The 19,508-nt window shown below is 46.4% G+C and overlaps 1 protein-coding gene across 3 annotated transcripts in view; it reads left to right on the top strand.

The window, feature by feature from the left end:
* The window catches only part of csdc2a (cold shock domain containing C2, RNA binding a), a 53,438-nt gene that overhangs the window by 22,706 nt on the left and 11,224 nt on the right, over window positions 1–19,508 (top strand). For 2 of the 3 annotated variants that reach the window (XM_052043001.1, XM_052042999.1), the window contains one exon: window positions 19,121–19,318. In XM_052043001.1, the coding sequence (XP_051898961.1) occupies window positions 19,143–19,318 (176 nt within the window). In that variant the 5' untranslated portion in view covers window positions 19,121–19,142. Of the gene's footprint in view, window positions 1–9,811; window positions 10,019–19,120; window positions 19,319–19,508 lie in introns of all 3 variants that reach the window. The other variant, XM_052043000.1, reaches the window with a different exon arrangement.

Genomic DNA, 19,508 nt, shown 5'->3' with positions numbered 1-19,508 from the left:
TCCACCTAGATCAGGAGAGATAAGTACGAGAGGACATGGCTTTAGGGTGAAAGGAGAAAGGTATTGGGGGAACTTCTTCACTCAAAGAGTGGTGGGAATGTGGAACGGGCTGCCATCTGATGTGGTAAATGCAGGCTCACTCTTAAGTTTTAAGAATAAATTGGGTAGGTACATGGACGGGGGAGGTCTGGAGGGTTATGGACTGGGTGCAGGTAAACGGGACTTAGTGGAATAAAGTTTCGGCACAGGCTAGAAGGGCCGAATGGCCTGTTTTCTGTGCTATAGTGTTCTATGGTCTCTCAGTTCTACAACACTGTCCAGGTCCCTACCCTGTCTGTTTGTTCCTGGGGCCTGTCTCATAGGCTTCTAGTCTAGGTGAGTAGAACCATAGAACAATACAGCACAATACAGGCCCTTCGGCCCACCACGTTGTGCCGACCTTCAAACCACACCCAAGACTATCTAACCCCTTCCTCCCACATATCCCTCTATCTTAAATTCCTCCATATGCTTATCTAACAATCTCTTGAACTTGACCAATGCATCAGCCTCCACCACCACCCCAGGCAGCGCATTCCATGCACCAACCACTCTCTGGGTGAAAAACCTCCCTCTGACATCTCCGTTGAACTTCCCACCCATTACCTTAAAGCCATGTCCTCTTGCTTTGAGCATTGGTGCCCTGGGAAAGAGGCGCTGGCTGTCCACTATCTATTCCTCTGAATATCTTGTATACCTCTATCATGTCTCCCCTCATCCTCCTTCTCTCCAATGAGAGAAGCCCAAGATCCTTTAGTCTCTCCTCATAATCCGTACTCTCTAATCCAGGCAGCATCCTGGTAAATCTCCTCTGCACCCTTTCCAACACCTCCACATCCTTCCTATAATGAGGGGACCAGAACTGGACACAGTACTCTAAGTGTGGTCTAACCAGAGTTTTGTAAAGCTGCATCATTACTTCGCTGCTCATAAACTTGATCCCACGACTTATGAAAGCTAACATCCCATAAGCTTTCTTAACTACCCTATCTACCTGTGAGGCAACTTTCAGTGATCTGTGGATATGAACCCCCAGATCCCCCTGCTCCTCCACACTGCCCAGAATCCTGCCATTTACCTTGTACTCCGCCTTGGAGTTTGTCCTTCCAAAGTGTATTACCTCACACTTCTCTGTATTGAACTCCATCTGCCACTTGTCAGTGCAGCTCTGCATCCTATCCTTCGACATCCCTCCACACTATCCACAACACCACCGATCTTTGTGTCATCTGCAAACTTGCTAGCCCACCCTTCCAACCCCTCATCTAAGTCATTAATAAATATCACAAAAAGTAGAGGTCCCAGAACTGATCCATGTGGGACACCACTAGTCACAGCCCCCCCAAATCTGAATGCACTCCCTCCACCACAACCCTCTGCTTTCTACAGGCAAGCCAATTCTGAATCCATGCTGCCAAGCCTCCCTGGATCCCTTGGCCTCTGACCTTCTGAAGAAGCCTACCATGTGGAACTTATCAAACGCCTTACTAGAATCCATGTAGACCACATCCACTGCACTACCCTCATCAATCTTCCTGGTCACCTCCTCAAAGAACCCTATCAGGCTTGTAAGGCAAGATCTTCCCTTCACGAAGCCATGTTGGCTGTCCCTAATCAGTCCATGATTCTCTAAATGCTCATAGATCCTATCTCTTAGAATCCTTTCTAACAGCTCACCCACCACAGACTTAAGCCTCACTGGTCTGTACTTCCCTGGACTATCCCTACGACCTTTTTTGAATAAAGGGACAACATTCGCCACCCTCCAATCCTCCGGTACCATTCCCGCGGACAATGAGGACTCAAAGATCCTAACCAACGATTCAGCAATCTCCTCCCTCGCCTCACGAAGCAGGCCCCGGGGACTTATCTGTCCTAATATCTTCTAACAACTCCAACACATCCTCTCTCTTGATATCTACATACTCTAGAACATTACCCTTACCAACACTGTCCTCCGCATCATCAAGACCCCTCTCCTTGGTGAATACTGAAGAGAAGTATTCATTGAGAACCTCACCAACTTCCACAGCTTCCAGGCACATCCTCCCACCTTTGTCTTTAATCGGACCTACCTTTACCCTAGCCATCCTTCTGCTTTTCACGTATGAGAAAAAAGCCTTGGGATTCTCCTTAACCCTACTCGCCAAAACCTTTTCATATCCCCTTCTCGCTCTCCTCAGCCCTTTCTTAAGTTCCTTCCTTGCTATTCTATATTCCTCACGAGCCCTGTCTGATCCTTGCTGCTTACATCTTATGTATGCTGCCTTCTTCTTCCTAACTAGTTGTTCCACCTCTCTTGTCACCCACGGTTCCTTCACCCTGCCATTCTTTCTCTGCCTCACCGGGACAAATTTATCCCTAACACCCTGCAAAAGATCCCTGAACATCGACCACATCTCCAAAGTACATTTGCCTTCAAAAATGTCATCCCAATTTACACTCCCAAGTTCTCGCCTTATAGCCTCATAATTCGCCTTTCCTCAATTAAATATCAATTGCTGTCAATTTTGCTAATGGGACAAAAGTCATTTTTGACCATCAATCCCAAGGATGGATATAGCCTTCAAATATTTCAAAACATTTCTCCATTATTGATTCCCAGATCTCAACTGCATTACTAAATAAGCTGTTAGCTTGCTTAATTTCATGAACTAGCATAAATAGAAGGACACAGTCCAGATAATACCTTCCGCAAATAAACACCCAGCTCCTAAAATACCTGGACAAAAATGGAAAACTGACCTGTAAGTGGGTTTGTATATCAAACTACTTGTGATTTAAATTTGAAGTCAATGACTGGACCATTAGATATAAATGACACCAATCTGGTGAACTTTAAATTAGTGAAGTTAATTTGTTATTGAAAAGTGTCTTCCTACTCATCCCAGACTCACAGCACATTCTTTTAGTGGGAGGCAAAGGATCTGAGGAGATTAGCTGGGAATTCAACCGAATATCCCTCTAACTTTCCAAAGTTGTGGAACTAATGTTTTGTGTTGGTGGAATGCAACAACTACCCTTTTCAGGTACCTACACATTTGGTACTGGGCGCAAATTGCCAATTGATTTCCCCCCAACCCTTCAATGAACTTGCTGGTCTCTTTTTGTTTGGTATGCTTATTTCTCCTCCTCTGAGCTTCCCCCCTCCCACCCCACAAATTCCCGAGGGGCAGTGTGGCCCAGCCCTGCTCTTACTTCGTACGTTCTCTTCTGCTCTGTGACTGGTGAGGGGTCTAATCTGCCGAGATCGAAGGGAAGAGTCCCAACCGTCAGATGGTTGCACAGTGAAGACTGCAATAAACTTGGGAGCAGACGTCTGCCCCCAATGGCATGCACCAACAAAAAACATAGAAAACAGCAGTAGGAGGCCACTCGGCCCCTCAAGCCTACCTCACCATTCAATACAACCATAGCTGATCTGCCCCAGGCCTCATCTCCTCTTCTCTGCCAGTTCCACATAGCCCTCACTTCCTTGATCTTTCAAAAATGTATCTCCTTCTTCTTTAAATACCCCCCAATGATCTAGGTTCTACAACGCTGTAGAGAATTCCAGAGGTTCGCCACCCTCTGCAAGAAGTCAGACCTACGCACCTCAGTTTTAAATGACTACCCCCTAATCTTGTAACTATGCCCGCTTGGTTGAGATTCTCCCACAAGTGGACAAATCTACCCTGTAAGACCCATTAAGAATCTTACATGTTTCAATAATATCACCCCTCAATGGAATTGGAATTGGTATATTATTGTCACGTACTGAGATACAGCGAAAAACTTCTGTTTGTGTGCAAAAGAATACAGATGGAATTTCTTTAGCTGCTTCTGATAGGACAAGTCAATTTACATTCCAGTAATGGCCGTGCATTAAATGAAGTTAATTGACTCCAATGCAACTGAATTTCAGAAGCAGGAGCCAGAATAATTCTGTACGTTTAATGCATGCAATTGAGAGCGAATTTCCATCCGACAGTGGACTCAGCTTTGTAACAATAATAGGAAGCAATCTACCTGATGCCTTTCAGTGAGGTTAGCTGTCCTAATGCTCTTCACAATGGTGATTTAACATGGAGGAGCATTATGGCAGGGGTCAGGAATCTTCAGGTAGAGTTCCAAGGAGGAACTGGAAGGACAAGCAGGGAGACGGGGATCTGAGAAGTTTGGGGAGGGGTCTCCTGAGCCCACGATGGAGTGATGGCAATTGGTATTGCAGAAGAGGCCAAGTCGGAAGAGGCCAGAAAATCCCATAGGGCGGTAGGTCTGGAGGGGGGGTGGCGGGGGGGGTCAACAGCAGGGAGGAATGTGAAAATAGAATGAAAACTTGAACAGTGAGCTTTGCCAGCCCCTGATGGTCAGTGTTGGCTTGTAAGAACAAGGATGATGGACAGAATAGAATGGATGCATTCGGAAATGAAGGTTTGGAGGAGTTCAAGTCCACAAAGGGAAAGTGTTTGGGATCTCTAGAGTCACAGGCTCATCAGGCATGGAAACAGGCCCTTCAGCCCCACTAAATCCATGCCAGCCATCAAGCATCTGCTTACACTGATCCCATTTTATTCTCCCCATATTCTTAACAACTCTCAAAGAGATTCCAACTCACCTACACAATAGGGGCAGCCAATTAACCTACCAACCCACATATATTTGGGATGTGGAAGGAAACGCTCACAGTGAAAGGGAGGACGTGCAAACTCCACACAGACGTCACCGGAGGTCAGGATTGAACCCGGGTCACTGGAACTGTGAGACAGCCGCTCGAACGAGCTGCACCACTGAGATGCTCACGTTTAGTTTCATAAGATACTAATGTCACCAGCTGCAATACACAAACCTTAACAAGGCAACATGAAAATAAACTTGACTGGCCAAGGAGGGTCAGTATGGAAGGACCCTGTGTAAACTCCCTGTACAACCAGCTATAAAAAATGTCTAGCAAGTGTCTGTGCAGAAGGAGCTTGTGTCTATGGAATGCCTAAGGCATCCCAAATGCTTTTAATAGTGAATTATTAATATTAATTGCTTTCTTTTTATCCAGACTCATTTCTATCCTTTTTTCAAAATGGATTAAATTAGCCCATCCTAATCTGCCATTACAGATTCACGCTGACTGTTTGATCAGCCAATGTCTTTCTAAATGAGCATTAATTTCTTTCGAGATCATGCAATCCAGATATGTTTCCATGTCTGAGGCAGGACTCATTGCCCTTTCATTTCCTCTTGCATCTTTTTCAAACATGGTTGGGAGATTTGCCATCCGTCAGTTGACTGGCACCACACACAAATGGGTTATGAACGACCTGATTGATGGAAATCCGACTTTACACAACTTCTCCCATACATTTTTAAAGCATTTTTCAATCTAGTAATAATAATACTGTTCCATGGTATTCATCAATGACTGGATACGGTATGTATTCCATTAGTTTAATTCTGAGTACTGTTAGGGTGATTATTCAATGAAGTTATATCAGGTAAAGCAATACGATATGGGTAGCTTTAGAACTGGTAATTGGTTTATTATTGTCACGTACTGAGATACAGTGAAAAGCTTTGTTTTGCATGCAGTCCATACAGATCCTTTCACTACATCAGTACATCGAGGTAGTACGAGGGAAAAGCAACACCAGAATGCAGAATATAATGTTACAGTTACAGAGAAAGTGCAGTGCAGGCAGACAATAAGGTGCAAGGCCATGACGAGGTAGATTGTGAGGTCAAGAGTCCATCTTTATCGTACGAGAGGTCCCTTCATTAGTCATATAACACTGGGATAGAAGTTGTCCTTGAGCCCGGTGGTGTGTATGGAGAAATTGGCTTACAGACAGCTGTCAGGAACAAAACCCTTATGTAACCCATGGACTGCATGTAGTGGCTAGCAGCTAATGGGTAACAGAAGGGAAAACCTTACGAATGTGTTCATGATCTGGGATTCACCACTTGGAAAGGTGGGGGAAGGAGACAGAGCCATCTGTTTCATGTTTATTTCACCCATTCAGCCTATCTCGGACCAATCCTGTTTTCCCACCTACTTCCCTGTAACTAACTCTCTCTCACATGCCCATCAACCATCTGATTCTCCCACCAGCCACCCCCACTAGGGGCAACTTACGGCAGCTAATTAACCCACCAATGTGGGAGGAAATGTGGGATGTGGGAGCAAACTGAAGCATCCCAAGGAAACCCACATGGTCACTAGGAGGATGCGCAAACTCCACACGGAGGTCAGGATCGAGCCCAGATCGTTGGAGCTCATTACTGGCCCTTCGACAGAGAATTGGGTAGATGAGTATTTTCAAAACCGAGATCAGCATGATATTGAGTAGTGGAACATCTGTGGGGAGGGTAGATCAATGTACTCCTACTTCTTATATTTTTCATACTATTTTTATACTTTGTCATGACATAGAAAGCCACTCGGCCCATCAGGTCTATGCCAGCTCTCAGAGTAATCCCATCAATCCATGTAACCCCAGGTAAACTCTCTCACACGCCCAGTAACCCCACCTGATTTTCCTACCTCCCACCATCACACTAGGAGTAATTTACAGTAACCGTTTAACCTACCAACCTGAGTGTCTTTGGGATGTGCAGTGGGTAAAACATGAACATATAAAAAAATTGAAACAGGATTATCTCAAATAGCCCCTTGAGTCTGTTCTGTCACTCATTATGATCATACCTAATCTGATCTTTGGTCTCAAACTTTCCGGTCTGACCCACAGATCTCTTGATATCATTGTAGACTGATGCCTCTTCTTTATCTTTGACATCTTTATAAATTCACTTGTTGGCTCTCAGCTGTCATGATTTAACCAGAAAACTGCTGCTTTAGTCTAGTCAGAAGGTGTGTGGCCTGTACTTTATCCTTATGCTTAAACAATACACTACTTGTTTGTTCCTTGATCTACAATTAATTTGTGCCTCTAAACTCTCTGGCCCAAGTCTTTCATCTTTACTTTTATTTATTTTTGCTATGGTTTTTAATTGGATTCATGTCACTGTTTCCCAGATGTTCTCAGCACTTTTTTTTTCCTGATACCTGGAGCTGGAAGTAAAGATTCATACAGATGGTCAATTGGTCACTCCTACCTCCTGATCAGACAGAGTCACAGAGTCATAGAGAGATACAGCACAGAAACAGGCCCTTCGGTCCACCAAATCCATGCCGGCCATCAACTACGTATTTATACTAATCCCATTCTCACCACTGTCCCATCAACATCCCCCCCCAGATTCTACCACTCAGCTACACATTAGGGCAATCTACAGTGCCTACCTACCTACCTACCTACCTGCAATCTACCTATCACCCAACAATCTACAATTAACCTACCAACCTGCACGTCTTTGGGATGTGGGAAGAAACCTGAGCATCCAGAGGAAACCCACCCAGTCACAGGAAGAACGTGCAAACTCCACACAGACAGCACCCGAGGTCAGGATTGAACCCGGGTCTCCGGTGCTGTGAGACAGCAGCTCTACCCGCTGCGCCACTGTGCCACCCTTAGAGGCTTGGCTCAAAATCCTTGCTGACACTCAGGAAGCACTGAAGGGCTGCTTTCAGATTAGGTGTTAAACCTCTTGACGTCTTCCAGTGACATGGGCTATAGTTATGACCCAGAGAAACTACTTGGTCACTTACCACATTGCGGGAGCTTGATATGTCTAGATTGTCTGTCATGTTAATAGAACACAACCTCAAAACTTAGTCTATATTAGAGAGGCAATGTAGAACAGATGGAACAGATCTGAATAGTGTTTAGGATCCAAGGGGCCTGGGCATATATGTCCATAAATCCAGCAGAGTGTGTTGAGAGAGAGGTTAGTAACACATATGACATCTCAAGATTCATATTAACTCCCACCGTTACCTTGACGACACCCCTTCCCTCCCTGTCACTTGTAAGGATGCTATCCCTTTCTCTCAGTTCCTCCACTCCACTGCATCTGTTCCCATGATGAGGCTTTCCGTTCCAGGACATCAGAGATGTCCTCTTTTTTTCAGTAAACAAGGTTTCCCTTCCACCACCATCAATGCAGCTCCCACCTGCATCTCCTCCACTTCCCACACGTCTGCCCTCACCCGATCCCCCTCCCAGAAATAACAGGGACAGGGTTCCCCTTGTCCTCACCTACCACCCTACAAGCCTCCGCATCCAACACACTATTCTCCGCAAGTTCCGCTACCTCCAATGGGATCCCACCACCAGGCACATCTTCCCCTCCCCCCCTCCACTTTCCGCAGGGATCGCTCTCTCTGCGACTCCCTCGTCCACTCGCCCCTCCCCACTGATGACCCTCCCGGCACTTATCCCTGCAACCACACTAAGTGCCACACCTGTCCCTACACCTCCTCCCTCACCACCATTCAGGGCCCCAGACAGTCCTACCAGGTGAGGCAGTGCTTCACCTGTGAGTCTTGAGGGTGTCATCTATTGCATCCGTTGCTCCCGGTGCGGCCTCCTCTACATCAGTGAGACCCGATGCAGATTGGGTGACCGCTTCATCACGCACCTTTGCTCCGTCCACCGTGACAGCCAGGACCTCCCGGTGGCCACCCACTTCAATTCCACATCCCACTCCCATACTGACATGTCTATCCATGGCCTCCTCTGCTGCCACGTTGAGGCCAGACGCAGGTTGGAGGAGCAACACCTCATATTCCGCCTTGGTCGTCTCCAACCTGACGGCCTCAACATCGAATTCTCTAACTTCCCGTAACCCCTCCTCTCTTCCCCCTTTTTTCCCTCCCCCCCTTTGTTTTCCCTCATTCCTGTGGCCCCCCCCCTTTCTCTTTCCCTTCCCTCGCTGTCATGACCTGCCCATCTATTCCCCACCTCCTTCCCTTTATTCCATGGTCTACTGTCCTCTCCTACCGGATTCCTCCTCCTCCAGCCCTTTGCCTATCACCTCTCAGCTTCTCACATCACTCCCTTTCATCCCCCCTCCTCCACCCACCTACCTTCCCCCCTCACCTGGACTCACCTCTCACCTGCCAGCTCGTGCTCCTCCTCCTCCCCCCACCTTGTTTATCTGGCTTCTGCCCTCTTCCTTTCCAGTCCTGATGAAGGGTCTCGACCCGAAACGTCGACTGTTTGTTTCCCTCCATAGATGCTGCCTGACCTGCTGAGTTCCTCCAGCATTTTGTGTGTGTTGCTCCAGATTTATAAATACGGTATTGTGCTCTGCACCAGTCCCCACACCCTCTATTAACCCTATCAGGAGAGAAAATCTGGGATTTTATGCTGAAATCTGTTTAAAACGCAGCTGTGACACGTGTCCAACTCAGGGAAGGGCATAAATACCCTAGAAAGGGTGCAGAAAAGATTTATGGGCATGTAGCCGAGGATGAGGGATTTCACTGCAAGGTCAGATTGGAGAAGCTGGGATAGTTCTCCTTGGAGCAAAGAAGGTTGGGAGGAGAGTGCACAGAGGTGGACAAGATCATGATCAGTTTAAAAAGACCCAAGGCATCCCCATCAGTTGGCACAGATTTAAAATTCTGGACATTGGGGGGATGTGAGGAGAAACTTTTTAAGCAGAGAGTGGTTCTAACCTGGAATTCAATCCCTGTAGAGATGGTGAAATCAGAAATGTCAAAAGGATAGGCCTGAGGGAGAATAATTGGGGAACACTCTACTAGGCAGCAGCATTGACTTGATGGGGCCAAATGGACTTGAACTGTGCAGTAGCAATTCAATGATTCATTGAGTGTAAAGTGCATCTTGAGGCCTGAGAGACAGTATTTAAATGCATGTTCCTTCTTCCTTTGTAGTGCTGGCAGGTTGATCCTGTCAAAGCTGGTTCTTTGGGATGCCGTGCATGAACAGACTGGTTGTTTCTTAGGGAGAGTCCTGGCCTGGGGATAGTGATGCAAGCATCTCGCCACCAACGATGGAGACACGACTTAGCCTGAAGAACAGTTTTCGATCATGTACTTTTACGGTTCTCCTATGAGGTAGAACTTACAGCACAGAACCAGGCCAGTGAACTCTACTAAACCACAGCAATATTGTGCTACATACCAGTCTTTGTGCCCTCTGTTAATCTTATCAACCGTGCTTCTTGACAAACAAAACAGTGTGATTGCCTAAAACTGAAATAGAAGCAGAAAATACTGTAACTCCTCCGCAGATCAGGCAGAGTCTGTGGCAAGAGAGAATTTTAATGACCTTCCATCAAGAAAGGGAAAAGTTAGGGGTAGCGTTTGGAGGAGGGGGTAGAGGGGAAGGGGGAAGAAAAGGGTGGAAGGCAGGAGAGATTAAGTGGCGTAAATCATGCAGGGTGAGCAAGGATGCTGATAGAGCAACAGACAATCTGCTGGAGGAACTCAGCAGTTCGAGCACCATCTGTGGAGGGAAAGGAATTATCAACGTTTCGGGTCGAAATCCTGCATCAGGACACTGCGTGAGGTTGCATGAGTTCTGATGCAGGGTTTCGACCCGAAACGTTGACAATTCCTTTCCCCCCACAGATGCTGCTCGACCTGCCGATTTCCTCCAGCAGATTGTTTGTTGCTCTGAATTCCAGCATCTGCCGTCTCCTGAGTCTCCATGTGAAAGGGACAAGATCGGTCGGAAGGGAAAGTAGTCTGCGTGGGTCTCCTCCGGGTGCTCCGGTTTCCTCCCACATTCCAAAGACGTACGGGTTAGGAAGTTGTGGGCATGCTATGTTGGTGCCGGAAGTGTGGCGACACTTGTGGGCTGCCCCCAGAACACCCTATGCAAAAAGATGCATTTCACTGTGTGTTTCGATGTACATGTGATTAATAAAGAAATCTTGATGTTGATGTTGATCTTGGAAGGGACAGGATTACTATCTGAAAATAATGCAAATTCTAGAAATACAAAATACAAACGCCTATTATCTGAAGGATGAAAGATTACCTTTAGAATGTTGGGGCATTTGATGATTGCTACGACATTGCATGTTAAGAGGAGGTGGTTCAAACCCCCTGTTGTTGGTGAGTGGCTGCATTGTGCAGTCTGTGATCTGACTATTCAGAAATTCTGATGGTTCAACATTTGTAATGTTTGCTGCGCTCCCCTTTAACTCACCGGGGCCCACCTTACCACACCTCCTTTCCACTCACTGGGGCCTTGGTTCCCATGGTTCCTTTCAATTTACATATTTCACTGAACAATTTATTATTCTGTGAACATCTAAAAAATGTGAGGTATTAGTGGAAATAATATTCACTAGTCTGGAAAATCCACTAATCTGTTGCTACTAAAGTCCCAGGTGTGCTGGATTACTGGAGTTTCTTGTCTCTGTGTGGTCTAAACTTGCCACATAACACCTGACTGACTGCTGTTGGACTCGTCACAGATGCAACGGTGGAACAGTGATGTGCCCAGGAGAGGCACAGAACTGAATATTGCCTTGGTCCTGATATGTATACCAATCACTTCTATATCTGAGGAGATGCAAAAAATTGCACTGAGCTTCATGCTATCATCAGGAAAAATCTCAGCTCCTAACATTCTTGTGGAAGAAAGGTCATTTGTGAAGCAGTGGATGATGACTGGGCGTGTCCTCCCCAGGTTACAGACACCCAAATTGTGTGTGGCCTGTACATACAAGCCAGCGTTTGGGAGACTGGAGGGATGGATTTGCCAGCTGTTGCAGGGATACAGGCATCTTCTATTATGTGCAATGTCAGTTCATGGCAATATCTGAATGGTTGGACTAAATGCCCTTGTTTAACTACACACACCTCTGGTTGGCCAATTTAAAGATCTTGCCAGACGGCTGCATTTCTGATTTGCGAACTGTTCGGGTTACAAACAGTTCTCAGGAACGAAACCCCCGTTGTAACCCAGGGGGGACCTGTAGTTGTAATCTGGACCTTGCTGCCCACGGGAACCAGAGTGAATCGGGGGGACCTGTAGTTGTAATCTGGACCTTGCTGCCCATGGGAACCAGAGTGAATCAGGGCTTTCCAAAGAGAATTGCACAAGCAATGGAAGCAGAAAGATTTGCAAGGCGATAGGGAAGGAACATTGACTTCTTTACTCTTGTAATCAATCCTCTAGCAACAAAGGCCATGTACTATTTGATTTCCTAACGACCTGCTAGTTGTCTTTCATTGTGATGTTCGTAAATTGGTTTATTATTGTCACATGTACCAAGGTACAGTGAAAAACTTTGTTTTGCATGCCATCCATGCAGATCATTTCAAAACATCCGTACATTGAGGTAGTACAAGGGATGCAACAACAGAATGCAGAATAAAGTGTTACAGTTACAGAGAAAGTGCAGTGCAGGCAGACAATAAGGTGCAAGGGCCATGACGAGGTAGGTTGTGAGGTCAAGAGTCCATCTGATCGACCATTCCATAGTCTTATAACAGGATAGAAGCTGTCCTTGAGCCTGATGGTACGTGTTTTCAGGCTTTTGTATCTTCTGCCCGACGAGAAGGGGGAGAAGAGAGAATGTCCAGGCTGGGATGGATTATGTTGGCTGCTTTACCGAGGCAGCACGAAGTGTAGACAGAGTCCATGGTGGGAAGGCTGGTTTTCGTGATGTGCTGAGCTGTGTCCACAAAACAAGAACCAGGAAAAAAGACCTGTTTCCCTGTAACCTCCCTGCAATAATCAGACACTATTGTCTCTTAAGAACACAGGCTGTCAGTTTCACTGCGGGAGGCCACTTAAGAGAGTTGCTTTGGAAACTGACAAGCAGTCACTGCTATTGATACTTGTGCATGGATACTCTATTAAACAATGCAACATTTATTGATAGTTCAACCCCATTGAAACCAGCCATTGAGCGTGGGACATCCTGACTGTGTCCCATTGCAACTAGGCATTGGAAAATAATAAATAAATGGTCATGTTAATTAGCCTCAACAACACTATTCATTACAATACCGTGGATACGTGGTTACCACATCTAGTGATTTTGTGCATTTTCGGACTTAGGGACAAAGTTGACTTGCAGATGTCCGTAAAAACGGAACCTGTTCATAACCTGGGGACAGCCTTTAATAACTGACTCAGCCATGATGAATCCCAGATCACTGGTTGCCTGGTTGTTATTCTCCAGACACCCCTGGGTTACCATGACATCTGTTTCCTGTCTGTTAACTGGGCCATGTTTTACAATTTAAGCTCTCTCTGATCACTGTCGTTCTGCCTTACAATTTCTGATTTGCTTCCCATTCCAATTACAATCTGAGAGCATTTGTTTTGTGCAAGTCAGTGTGGCTTGGTAAATTGGGTGGTGTGGCGGTGATTGTGTCATGGGGAGAGTGCAGGGTAGGTACTGGCATCAGGTCATCCAGAAGCAGCCTTGTCAAATTGGGTGGCACAGTGGCTTAGCTGGTAGAGCCGCTGCCTCACAGCTCCAGAGACCCGGGTTCAATCCTGACCTCCGATGCTGCCTGCGTGGAGCTTGCACGTTCTCCTTACGATCGCATGGGTTCACTCCAGGAGCTCCACATCCCAAAGACGCATGGGTTGGTAGGTTAATTGGTCGCTGTAAATTGCCCCTATTGTTTAGGTGAAGGGTAGAGTTAATGCGAGTGTGGAGAGAATAAACAATGGGACGAACATAGGGTTAGTGTAAATGGGTGGTTGATGGTTAGCATGGACTGGGTGGGCCGAAAGGCCTGTTTCTGTGCTGTATCTCTCTGTCACTCTATGGCTCTGTGACCCACCTGGCAGTGTTTGGCAACGGGAAGACCACTTTCCCCACCATACCTCTCCCACCAGTTGTGGTGTTCAAGGGGAACCTCGGTGAGAGGCTCTCAGTCAATGCACCCGACTGACTGCTGTTGGACTCGTCACAGATGCAACGGTGGAACAGTGATGTGCCCAGGAGACGGCTGGTAGGTTATCGGACTTCAAGGGATATGGGGGCTGGGGTGGGGTTGTACTTTGCATTGGGCTTTCACCTTTATACCAGGGAGAGCTGATAGGCCAGTGTTTTCAATGGGATGGCCAACCCCTTCAATGGAAGTAGGTACTTCCCTTATTTTCCTTTAATGTTTTAACGTACAATTGGCTACAATTTTTTAAAATCATTTTTTAAGCTCTCAGAGAATCAGAGACATTCTTGAAAGTCATTTGACAGTTGGCAAGCTGTCAAAGCTCATCAGGGTGTTCAGGAGATGAGAATTGTGTAGACTATTGAGAGAGTTGTTGGCATAGCAATAGGGAAGGGATATGGAATGGGACTGTTGGGAAATGGGACTAATAGGATTGCTGTAGTAGGAGCAGGTATGGGATCAATGGGCTGAATGGTCTCTATTTGGGGGCATTGCACCTGAAGCTGGGGTGACTGGCCTCCGTCTACCACCATCATACTATGTGATGGACATCTTGGTGTAAGGGAGGCAATTAGTCAAAACCTTCTTTTTCCCATGCTGGGATATCAAAAGCAAGAGGGCATAGCTTTAAGGTGAGAGGTAGGATATTTAAAGGGGATCCGTGCATTCTTCTCAGAACCTTGTGTACTTCTGTGGGGGTCATTGGTGTACAGCTGTGTGAGCTCAGGCAGGTTGCAACCCACAGAACATCTTGTGGAGCTGGGGGATCCAGAGTGGACCATTCACAAACATGGTTGCTCGATATCAGAATGTGCAAGTAGTAAATGATCCCTCAACATTCACTTGGGGTCCCTGAGATGAAGGGGGCGATCACCTGAACAAGCAGGCGCTTCACGCATCCCAAGAAAGGTTTCTTTAATGACGACCGTGGCTAGATACCTGACATTGTCTCACTATAGCCGATCTAAAATTGGACCCTGGCGTCTCTAGGTAACTTTCCTGCTATTTCTCTCTCTCTCTATCTCTCTCTTTTCTCTCTTTCCCTGTGTCCATCTCTCTTTCTGCCTATCTTTCTGCAGTCTCTTGATTGCATTTTTCCAAATCTGTTCCTCTATGTCCTTCTTTCTGAATGACTCTCTTTTCTAGTTATTGTGTATTCCTGTGTCTATCTATTCCTTTATGTATGAACATCACTCCCTGTTTATTTACATTTATTATCCTGTTGTTATCCCTTCCTGTATTTCCAACCTCTGCCTGACTCTATCTTTACCTCTGCCTGTATCTCCCTTTACATCTCTGCCCCTTTGTTGTTTATTCCGCATGTCTCCCTGTATTTTCCAGTCCACATCAACGTCTGCACCTTTGTCTGCCAGACCCGTTTTCTCTTGTTTCTTTGTTTCTTTGTCCTTTCTCTGTTTTTTTGTCCTTTCTCTGTTTCTTTGTCCTTTCCTCTTTCTCTTTCTTTCTCTCTCTACATCTATCTATTTCTCCCTGTATCTGCCAATCTGCCTCTTTGTCTCTGCAATCTATCCATCTAGCTGTCAATTTATCTCTCTTTTTCTCTCTGTATGTCTATGTATACTATCCATCCCTACTTACAACTGCTTGTGTGAGTCTCTCTCTGCATCTGTCTGTTTATCTGTACACCTCTCCCTCTCTCTACCCCTATCTGTCCGTTATTTGGCTGGTTGTCTCTGCAGCCGTTCATTTCCCTCATGCAGATCCTCCAGGGGTTTGAGACCTTCGGCGCAGCCAAGGTTGATCACTCCATAGAGAGCCCGAGAGCTTCTTCTGCGGCACATATTAAAATAAACAGATTCAGCCTTGAGAGGCATCTGGCCTCACTTCACCAGCTGGATCACAGTTACTCCATCATCGAGAAGCTTTGTCCTTCTGTCCTTCCTCAACATTTCTTTGTCTCTCATTCACCCTCCCATTTTCTATCGCTTTATCTGTTCTCTGGCTGTTATGTCTCTCTCTCTCTCTCTCTCTCTCTCTCTCTTTGTTCTCTGCATTTATATCTTTCTCTTATATCTTGTTCTTTGTCCGTGTCTCACTGATGCTCGCTCTCGCTCTCTCTTGCACATACACACATCATCTTGTGTCCCTATATTGGTTCATTTTATCAGACATTTTTTCTGCCTGTCTATTTCTCTCTCTCTCACACACACTCACACACTCACACATACTCTCTCTCACACACACACACTCACACACACACTCTCTCACACACACACACACACACACACACACACACACACACACACACAACCTCTCTCTCTCTCTTTCTCTCACACACACACCTTCCCTCTCTCTCCCCCCCACTTCCTCCCTTCCTCCCTCCTTCCCTTTCCCTTCCTCCCTCTTTCTCTCTTTGTCTTACTGTGACTCTCTTTCTTCCTCTCTCTGTCTTGGTCCTTTGCGTTTGACACTTTGTTTGTCTGTCTGTCTTTTCTTCCTTCCTTTCTCTCCCCCTACTCTCTTCCCCCTACCGACTATTTCTCTCTCTCTCTCTCTCTCTCTCTCTGCTTTGAGTTCACCTGTGCTTCACGCATTCTCTCTGTTAGGGAAAAAATCAGTGCAGGACCACACTGTTAGGAATCCCTTGGTTCTTTTAACTGTGGACCATCATTGAAAAAGGGAAGTTTACATGGGAGTTTTCTGTGGCGGATGTGGTCTACAGCACTAACAGGCGCATGAGAAAAAGGAGCAGAGAGTGAAGGCACGGTGCTGTGCGGGCCCAGCACAAACCCACTTCCTCCACTGCACTGCATTCTCAGGGGAAGTTCTGTGTTGGGATGATGGGAGTAACCAGGAGAGGCCTGGAATGGTTCTTAAAGATTCAGCAGCCAATCCTCCATTTAAGAATGTTAGAGATGAGAGAAAAACAGTTAGGCAGGAGGCCAAGAATGAAACCTCTGGGAATTGACCCAACCAGAGCCAGCTCCTGTAATAACTGGAGCCCGGGACGCGGTGGCGTGGGAGAACTGATTCCTCTCACGTCAGGGGGTTGAAAGACACTCAGCTTGGTAGATGCCAAAGAGAATTTGAGAAATCTCATCCTCATCGACCCGATAGCCAACACTGTCTGCCCTGCTCACCTCATTTACCAGATCAAGAGGTTACCAAGAGGTTGTGGATCTTGGCATGTCGTAGTGTCACACAGCACAGAAGCAGTGTTAGCTAGTCCCATTTGCCTGTGTTTGGCCCATATCCCTCTAAACCTTTCCTATCTATGTACCTGTCCAAGTGTCTTTTAAATGTTGTTATCGTACCTGCCTCAACCACTTCTCTGGCAGCTCATTTCATACACGCACCACCCTCTGCGTGAAGAAGTTGCCCCTCAAGTCCCTTATAAATCTTTCCGCTCTCACCTTAAATCTGTGCCCTCTAGTTTTTGATTCCCTTTCTCTGGGAAAAAGCCTGTGTGCTTTCACCTTATCTATGCCCCATAGGGTTTTATACACCTCTATAAGGTCACCCCTCAATCTCCTACATTGCAAGTCCCAGCCTGCCCAACCTCTCCCCATAACTCAGGCCCTCGAGTCCTGGCAAAATTCTCATAAATCTTTCCAGCTTAATGACACCTTTCCTATAACAGGGTGACCAAAACTGTACACAATACTCCAGGTGCAGCCTCTTGTACAACTGCAACATAACATCCCAACTCCTGTACTCAGTGCCCTGACTGATGAAGGCCAGTGTGCCAAAAGCCTTCTTCACCACCCTGTCTACCTGTGATGCCACTTTCAAAGAACCATGTACTTGTACTCCTAGGTCCCTCTGTTCTACAACACTCCCCAGAGCCCTGCCATTCACTGTGTAAGTCCTACCTTGGTTTAGAGTCATAGAGTTATACAGCACAGAAACAGGCCCTTTGGCCCAACTGATACATGCTGACCAAGGTGCCCCATCCAAGCTAGTCCCATTTGCCATTTTGGCCAATAACCTTCTAAACCTTTCCTATCCATGTACCTGTCCAACTGTATTTTAAAAGTTGTTATTGTACCTGCCTCAACCACTTCCTCTGACAGCTGATTCCACGTAGGTACCACCCTTTGTGTAAAAAAAAAGTTGCCCTTCAAGTTCCTATTAAATCTTTCCCCTTTTACCTTAAACCTATGTCCTCTAGGTTGACTTCACAAAGTGTCACACCTCGCACCTATCGATCTGTGTCGATTTGTGTCCACTCTTTTTTAAACACGGAGGTGGACCTGGGCTTTGATTAGACTGTTAACCAAATCCTAGTGCTCCATGTTTGGGCGATTTCCCCTGTGTTGGTATCACACCCACGCAGTGCCAACATGGGGGAATTGTTGCCTTGGTCAGGTGTCTAGGTATGGTATAACCACTTGACTTAGTGCTTCTTCTATCAAAAGGGGAGGTCATGATGTAGCAGTGGTTTGGAGATATACATTCATGGAAAGGAGGTTGTTGGACCAATCAAGATAAGATTTCTTTATTAGTCACATGTACGTCAAAACGCACAGTGAGATGCATCTTTTGCATAGAGTGTTCTGGGGGCAGACTTCCGCCACGCTTCCGGCGCCAATGTAGCATGCCCAAAGCTTACTAACCTATACATCTTTGCAATGTGGGAAGAAACCGGAGCACCCGAAGGAAACCCACACAGACACGGGGAGAATGTACAAACTCCTTACAGACAGTGGCCGGAATTGAACACGGATCGCTGGCGCTGTAATAGTGTCATGCTAACTGCTACACTACTCTGCCTGCTGGTAGTCCATGCCAGCCAAAAATTGTTAACCATGATTCCCAGTTATTGGTTCATTTTTAGAATGATAGACATTCAATGTCTTTTACACATGCCAGCTGTCATCACAGCTCAAGACCTTACACCTGGTGTCAAAAATATTGCATTACAAAAAACCTGGGACCATAGTGAATAAAAGCAAAGAATATTGGAAACACTCTGCAGGTCAGGCAGCATCTTTAGAGAGAAAAATAGAGTTACTGTTTCAGGTCGATGACCTTCATCAGATCTGGTTACTTAGATTATTCTTTCTAAATTGCTGTGTATTTCTGGCATTTTATTTCAGGTTTCCAGCATCTGCAGTGTTTTGGGTATATAAGGACTGGGACAATTGCACCTCCTGGTGGTCACCTCAGGGAGGGTGATAAATGGAAATCCTCCCTGTGTGTGCGTGTGTGTGTGTGCGTGTGCGTGCGTGTGTGCGTGCGTGTGTGCGTGCGTGTGTGTGTGTGTGTGTGTGTGTGCGTGCGTGTGTGTGTGTGTGTGTGTAGGGGAAAAGGACGAGTGGGATTCTAACACCGGCTCCTCTTGTTTTACAGACAGAAATCCTCTTAAAGCACCATGTCGTCAGAGCAGAGCGAGACATCACCCTCGCAGCCACCTCACTCGCCTCGAGCACCCGTGTCCCCTCCTTTGCTCTACTACCGCGACAGTCCCAAAACTTGGGAGCGGAGCAACTCTCTCCTGGGGGACCTGCCCAGTCCTCTCCCCACCAAACGCACCCGTACCTACTCTGCGTAAGTATTCTTTCTCTGTCACCAGGCCTTGGCTGGAGGAAAGGCTTACTATCAGCTCCTCATTATGATTCATGTACTTTGAGATGCCTGGTGATTAATTGTAAAGTTAATGGATAATAACTACAACCTCACCAGATCCTGGAGAGGTTTGGTTCAAATATGTCATCAAATCTGTGTGGAGTTTGCATGT

This window comes from Pristis pectinata, chromosome 33 (assembly GCF_009764475.1).
Source record: "Pristis pectinata isolate sPriPec2 chromosome 33, sPriPec2.1.pri, whole genome shotgun sequence".
NCBI classification, from domain to species: Eukaryota; Metazoa; Chordata; class Chondrichthyes; order Rhinopristiformes; family Pristidae; genus Pristis; species Pristis pectinata.
The sequence above is the reverse complement of the archived record's forward strand: the minus strand, read 5'-3'. Positions and strand labels throughout refer to the sequence as shown.